The sequence below is a fragment of the Panthera uncia genome, chromosome X (assembly GCF_023721935.1).
Source record: "Panthera uncia isolate 11264 chromosome X, Puncia_PCG_1.0, whole genome shotgun sequence".
Taxonomy (NCBI): Eukaryota; Metazoa; Chordata; class Mammalia; order Carnivora; family Felidae; genus Panthera; species Panthera uncia.
In genome coordinates this window covers 19,904,232-19,912,219 of record NC_064817.1, presented here as the reverse complement: position 1 = coordinate 19,912,219, position 7,988 = coordinate 19,904,232, and the positions used below count along the sequence as shown (strand labels likewise).

Sequence of the window (7,988 nt, the reverse complement as noted above, 5' to 3'; positions counted from 1 at the left end):
CTACCATTACTTTTGGTTTCCGTTTTGTTAAACACAGTATAACTCTGAGTTGTTATGGATTGAATTGGGTCCCTAAAAGGATATGTTGAAGTCCTAAACCCCAGTACCTGTGAAAGTGGTCTTATTTGGAAATAGGGTCTTGGCACAGAATATCAAATTAAGGTGAGATCACACCGGATTAGCGCAGTCCCTAAACCAATAGGATTGGTGTCTGTTACAGGAAGAAGCAAAGAGAAACACGCCAGGAGAAGATGGCCACGTGACTACGGAAGCACAGACTGCACTGTCGCGTCTATAGGCCCAGACCAACGAACACCGAGGATTCCTAGAAGCTAGAGGAGGCAAGGAATGATTCTTCCCTACCGATTTTAGGGGGGAAAAGCCCAGCTGACACTTGGATTTCCGACTTCTAGTTAGCTTCCAGAGCTCTGAAACAATAAATTTCTCTTGTTTTAAGCCACCTACTTTGAGGTACTTTACTACAGCGGCCCTAGGAAACTAATACACTACTAATGGAGTCGTACACACAGGTCTAAATAAACCACTTGGAAAACCCGGGAAAGCACGGCTTGGCAATTGCGTGTACAAAAAAAAAAAAAAAAAAAAAAAATTACGTGTTTAGTATAGGGAATGATCAAAAGGAATTGACACTGTGAATATGGGTGCCAACAGAGTCAAGGCAACCTTAAATTGACTTCATAGATATTTACTACCTAGAAAAGTCAGTAGCAGCAGGTTTATTGTGCTCCACACTAGTGCTAGTGACAGCAATTGAAGGGCTGGGATACAAACTCTAAATAATTATCTAAATTCAAATATCTAAAAAGTTCTCAAAGCAGGCAGAGCTGGTGCTGGGCAAGTGCTTATCAAACACAGGAAGAGAGGAAAGGACCAGCGTAGCCTTATGCAGTACCACTCAGCTGAACTAGGACCAACAGAGCCACAGAACACAAATCTAGGTCAAACGTAAGATCTGTCTAGCAAATGAAAATAAAATAAACTTTAAAGTATATTGAAAAAAGCAATCCAGATGTGCACGGATAGGTGAATAGATAAACACACTGTGGTGTATCTATTTAACAGAGTATTATTTGGCCATAAAAAAGAATGAAGTACTGACACAGGTTACAACACGGGTGAACCTCGGAAACATGCTAGGTGAAAGAAGCTAGACACTGAAGGTCACATATTCTATGACTCCATGTATATGAAATATCCAGAATAGGTAAATCTATAGAGACGTAAAGCAGATTAGTGGTTCCGAGGGACTGGAAGAAGGGAAGGAATGGGGTAAACTGTTTACATGGCACAGGGTTTTCTTTTAGGGTGATGAAAACATTTTGGAACTAGATAGAAATGGTGGTCTTACAACATTTGAGTGTACTAAATGCCAATGCATTATTCACTTTAAAATGGTTAATTTTGTTATGTGAATTTCACCTTGATGAAAAAAATATATTGAAAAAGAAGGCTAGCATCTGCTTCATGGTAAGAGAAGCTGTATGTAGAATTTAGTGAACTCTGCATCAGCAAACATGTAGATCAAAATCACAACGGACAAGTCCAAAAGACTCTTCATGGTAAAAATCCATGTTCTCCTAGAGCGTAACCGAGGACTAGGTATAGATGTTTAAGACTTTTTTTTATCAGAGCCGTAAGGTTCTCTTCCTGCAGAACTCATAAGTACTGTCCTAAGAGACCACAGTTATTTTCATGCTTTCTTTTTATGCAGAAATAAGACACTGTTGCAGGTAGCCTGGCAACATTCTCACTGTCCCTAATCTACTTATCAAATCAACAATTTGTTCAATCTCAGCCATTTTCAAACTGTAACACACAATGGCTGCAAGTTCATTATTACCCTTCTTCTTCTTTGAAGGCCAGAGCCCTGTGTGGCATACACTTTCCATTATAAAAGATCTTCACAATTTTACAACTGAGGATAACGTGAGAAACACTAAAGGTATCTTGAAGTAGAACCAGAAGTTATTCTACTGCTTTCCTTGTAAGTGGCCTTCAAGAAATTTAGTTGGTAAACAAGTGATTAGAGGGATCTACCACAATGCCTTACACCAGGGGTTGTGCACCTTTCCCAGTGATTTCTGTCACGGCCTAGGGAATCACATTTAGATGCCTTCTCATCTCCACATCAGGAAGAGAAATGTTTGTGAGTAAAAGTTTAATTTAGTTTGAAATCTTAGCTCTATACTGCAAACCAAACAAAACAAACTAAACCTCTGGTTTTGGTGAATTACATGATACAGAATTCCCTGTGGGTTCATCTCACAGCCAGACAGATTTGACCGTCTTAAGCAGTCAAAACCATGTCCTTGAAATAAAAACATATTAAAATATTTACTCTCGAACTTGGCAAAGTCTTGTCTCTACCTCCAGTGTGAAAGAGGGTTCTTTTGACTTAGGAACTTTTGTATATATCGAAGTTTTCAGTCCTGTATTTATGTGGACTTTCTATGTAACAGAGAATACCCAGAGAATATATTTTTAAATTTTTTAAAATATTTATTTATTTTTGGGAGAGCACAAGCAGGGGAGGGGCAGAGAGAGGGGGACAGAGGATCTGAAATGGGCTCTGCACTGGCAGACTAATAGTAATGAGCCCGATGTGGGGTTCAAACTCAGAAACTGTGAGACCATGACCTTAGACGAAGTTGGACACTCAACTGACTGAGCCACGCAGGAGCCCCGAGAATGTATTTTTAATAATCAGCAATTTGGATACTGTTAAATTCTTATCAACGTAAAAAAAAAAACTTCAGTGATTTTTTTTCCCCCTAAAGTTATCTGAGAAGAGAGATACATCTAAAACCCTGAGAACAGGGCACCTGGATAGCTCAGTCAGTTGGGCTACTGACTTTGGTTCAGGTCATGATCTTGCGGTTCGTGAGTTCGAGTCCCCCTGGTAATAGGAGTCAGAAGAAGAGCCAGCTTTCATACCAAGTCAATCCTGTAAAGTACTCAAGCCAAATGCAACCCAGGACCAAATGAGAGTAGATTTATTATGTAGGGACTAGACTGGCTTTCCCATCAAAGCTGAACAACGTATTTAAAGCCCCTACCTAGTCCAGCATCACAAAACTCTGGTGCTTCTGTCCAGATATTTACAAATGCCTATTTTTGACCACAGATATCAATTTTATATAATCTACATAATGTGAAACCAGCTTTATAAATAAGGAAATGTCCTGTTAATTGTTCTGTCCCTAGCCCTAAGCAGAGTGCATAGGATGTAACAGGTATTCAATAAATGATTATTTTTTAAGTGTTTATTTTTCAGAGAGAGAGAGACAGACAGAGAGAGAGAGAGAGAGAGACAGAGAGAGAGACAGACAGACAGAGAGTATGCAAGTGAGCAGGGGAGGGGCAGAGAGAGATGGAGACAGAGGATCCCAAGCAAGCTCTGTGCTGTCAGCACAGAGCCTGATGTAGGACTCGAACTCATGAACCGTGAGATCATCACCTGAGCTGAAGTCAAGAGCTGGATGCTTAACCAACTGAACCACCCAGGTACCCCTCAATAAATAATTATTAAATGAAAGTAATGTATGATTGAGACACAGCACCCTAGAACTAAAGGATCAGACAAGCATAATCCTGCAAAATAGACACTTTAGAAAACGCTAGAGTAAGTACAATGATCCTGTCCATTCTACCACTGATTTTGGAGCTTCTTTGGAACGGTCTCTGGAAAGATACAGCTTTTTCCTTTTACTAGGAAAGCCCAGGAACCTCATAAAGAGAATTAAGAAATGCTCAACTCATCACTAGCAACTCCAAATGGAATGCCTAAGAGTAGGCTCGGGCTCAGGCCCACTGTCAAAGTCCGTCCCTGTGAGGAGCAGCTACAGAGAGTACCACCAACCAGGATGTGCTGAACTTCCAGGTATCCCAAAGGGTCATGTTCTGAGCAGGAATATGACCCATGCAATATGACCCTATGCCATGAAAGGTCCTCCCCGGCAAGAGTAGCTGATAACCTTGGTAAATGCCTGCCTAAAATGTTACCACTTTAAGGTCAAGGATAGGAAGGGGGAAAAAAAGTACTTCAAAATGCCTGTGTTGGCTCATTCATTTTTAAAAAAGATACTACATGAGAAATGATAACCTAACTATCAATAACATCATCGTTAACTGGAAGGTTACCAATCTACTAGCTATCCGTTCTCCTTTTACTTTCTCTCACCAAGAATGGAATCATAAAATCAGCTGACTTTCTAAGAAGTAATTCAATTTTCATTGAACTTGACTTGATGAGCTAGCTGTTTAAAAGGTCTCAAAGGCAACAATGGTTCACGAAGCAAGGCGATGCCTCTGGAGTCTACAAGTGGAGTGATGAGTCACACTACATATATACTTTTTTTCTCTTCCTGCAGCTGCTAATCCAAGTGCTGGGTGGGACGAGACCGACTTAGCACAACAACTAATCCTCACTACGTGTTCCATAGTTTTGGTAAAAAATTATATTCTATTTTGCTAATTATCAAAGATATACAAAATAAGGCAAGGAACAGTTATACTTACCAAATTAAAAATAATGACAACACCCAAATGCTACAAAGGCAGTGGTGAAACTGGTACACTCATCAAGTACTGGCTACCATTTAAATTGGGACAACCCATTAGGAAAGCAGTGTGGCAAAATGAATCATGACCATATTGTATTTAGGCACTTTGATATACACTGTTGGTAAGAATTTGTCCTCAAAAGACATTTCAAATAACAACAAAAATAATGTAAGCAGGAAAAGACTTATCACAATTTTCTAATAAAGAGAGTGAAGGTAGCCTAAAATGCCCAACAGGAGAAATGGTTGAATTTGGTTTTGGTACTGAAAATAATGTAGCAACACAGACAGAGGCTTGACAAAAGATAAACGTGATACAAAATCCTATTTTCATCATGACCGAAAGCATGTAAAAAAAAACAAAACATTAACGGCAACGCAAAAGAACAAGGCAGCATACGATGGTAGTAGCCATTTGTAGTTACTGACTTCTCGCCAAATTTTGTGAAGTGATCTGTTATCTTAAAATTAAAAGCCATGAGAACTTTAAAATATTTTCCTAAAACTACCCTTTGTATCAACTCTTTTCAGTGAAAAGATCTGAAGTTACGACTTGATCACAGAATTCTGCTTCTGTGTTAAAAAAAAAAAAAAAAGTAGTAGTAGTAACAGGTTCCCTATTCCCACTTTCTTCTCACCAAAATCCTTACAAATCCTTAGGCCAAATTTGGAAAGTGAGGCACATTACAGTCCTTTATTGGTGAGGTTGATTGCACATTATCACATTACAGGTTCTCAGACAATCTGCAATAAGCTTGTTTAACTCTGGCTAGCCCAGAGTTTGCTAGATGTACCTGATCACGAAACCCTCTCTGCAAGGAAGACCTTCAAATATTCCTTTCCCTACAGTTTGTGAAATGCCACTTGGATTGCTGATGCTCCAAGGGGGCAACAGAAGGAAAGCATCTTCATTACGAGCGGTTTCCAGACTATGTGCTCCTTACTTGGAAATCACAAATGATAGCCGACCTCCTCCCTCAGGTGTACGTACTGAGGTAGAGAAAGAGCTGGAGAGCTGCTCATCTACCCTGTCCCTTAAAAACAACGGAATCCCACACAAATGCAATGAACCCTGAAGGGCGCAGGTGTGGGAGGTTTTGTGGCCATTACAAAAGGGGTTCAGACCTAATCCAAAGAGAACGACGGTTTCTGCAAAAGCAGTTTCTTCTGTGTAATTATGAAGTGGCAACCAAGGAAATCGGAGTGATTCCTATGAGAACTAGTCAGTTTCTCTTTTAGATATAAATATAGTCTTGTTCATGAGGTGAAAAAAATCAAGCATTTATCTCTCTGAAGTCGGAATTTTTAAAAATACATGCGTGTGGTAGTAGGGTGTCTTCAGAGAGCAAATAGCACACATGTGCCCTCCCAGAGCAGGCGAACACAGACCCCCAACCCGTCTACACAGCTCTTTAGCATCAAGTGACTGTTACCTCTGGCCGAAGCGTAGCTTTCATGCAGACTTGGCAAAGAGGCCCATTTCGGGAGAACTGAAGGGGAAGGCGCCGAGTTCGATTTCGACACGCTGGCTCCTCACACATCAACCAGCCCTGGAGAGCGGAAAACAGAACAGTGGAGTCTTATCACCACCATCAAACAAATGCAAGTAAAAACCTCCTTCGTTATCAAGACAGATTCCTTTCGCTCAAACCTTCCTTAGAGATTCTGAAATAGTTCCTTACCTTTCTTCCCTGGCATGTCGCTTAGACCTATGCCCCAACCTTAACAGTTAGGAAACGCGTCAAGTTTAAAAAAAAAAAAAAAAATCCCGGGAAATATTCTTCCCTTCTTCTTAATATCTACCCCTGACGCATGCTTACAGCAAAGCCTCCCAGTAAAAGCTTACATGATTACACACAGAATGCAAACTGATGGGACTTTTGGGCACTAGTAAAGACTGTTACCAAAGGAAAGAGTATACCATGTAGAAATGAATGACTTTCCCAACAGCTGACTGACCACTGGCTAGTGGCTTAAATGCTGTGTTCAGCTTCCTTCTCTGTAAAGTAGGTCCAACAACAGTACCTACTTTACAAGTTGTCATGATGTAATATAATACACTTAGCATGCTGAGAGCTGTACCTGGCATCAAAGAAACACTTAAAGTAAGCAATTATTTAAAATTAAAGCAGATTCTTCTACACACATTCTCTGGAGGCATAAAACTGACTGCAATGTTTTCAAGGACAATCTCAACTGAACACTCTTTCCCAGGGGTCTGAATTAGTCATTGCCCATTGCACTGGGCTTTAGACTTTCTTCTCAATTTCCTTCTTCAGTTACCCTCTCCTGCTGCCCTTGTTCGAATTTTTTTCCTAGAAGTGTGGCAACAACACGCCTGTTATCTTAAAGTAGTATTGTGATTGCTGGAAAACATATCTGTTGAATGAGGAAGACAAAACCGCACAAGGGGGAGGAGCAAAGTTCAGGTGCTCTTAGGAAGGCCCCAGGATCTGTGGCTTTAGTGCTCAGTGTGTTGGGCATAGGAAGGCTAAGCAAAGCAGGCTGAAGGGCTGCGGTATAAAGGTGAACAGGCGCATTCCCCTGTGGCGTGGTGTTCCCACCGAGGCAGCGGCAAATTGGGACCCGACTGTCTTTGCACCTTGGAGTATCTGGAGAGGCACAACTTTTGAGATGGTCTTGAAGAGTGAGTAGAAGTTTGGTAGGTGGAGAAAGCGGGAAAGGCCACTGAGGCAGAGGGAACAACATGTGGAAAAGAATGAAGGCCAGAGAGCTATGAGTGATGTGATAAAGAAAAGAATCAATGACATGTTTAACCCCGTTCCCCATTTCTAGAATGACCAATGGTCTTTCCCCCCCTAGATAAGAGCAGTATACACACAAATGTTGCTTAATTACATCAGGGACCTTCACCTGCCACTTAACAGTGCCACGTGGCTTTAATCCAAACCTGCAGGATGTTCCCACTCATTGTTGTGCCGTGTGACCTCATTCCTGAGAATAGGTTCTTCTTGGAAGAAACTACAACCAGACTCAAGAGAGAGCACCCAAAATCACTTCAGTTCCAGTTATGGGTTTTACAGCCAAAGAAAGTATACTCTAGAATATTTTGAGTAAAAGAAAATGTACTACCTTTGAAGATGATAAAATTCATCTAGTCAATACATTCATAAGGAACTTCATTCCTATCTTCAATCAATATGCCGAACTATTTTAATATTTAAACTCTTCAGACAGAGGATCTCAAGGAGTCCTTATAAAACCTTTAATATGTGTCCAAAATTACATTAAATAGTATAGGGAGTAGCCAAAGAAGCACCAGGTAGAGAGTTTTAGGAAATGACAACCTAAATAAGAAAGCGAGGTTCACACACACAAAGATGAAAAGCAACTCAGTATGGTTTGGCTTTAAGAACTAAGTTGTACGGTACCAACCATAAATGC

The 7,988-nt window shown here is 40.6% G+C and overlaps 1 protein-coding gene across 2 annotated transcripts in view; it reads right to left on the bottom strand.

Moving 5' to 3' along the window:
• Nucleotides 1-7,988, bottom strand: part of POLA1 (DNA polymerase alpha 1, catalytic subunit) — a 302,116-nt gene that overhangs the window by 101,621 nt on the left and 192,507 nt on the right. For both annotated transcript variants that reach the window (XM_049643627.1, XM_049643628.1), the window contains exon 35: nt 6,017-6,133. In XM_049643627.1, the coding sequence (XP_049499584.1) occupies nt 6,017-6,133 (117 nt within the window). The remainder of the gene's footprint in view (nt 1-6,016; nt 6,134-7,988) is intronic.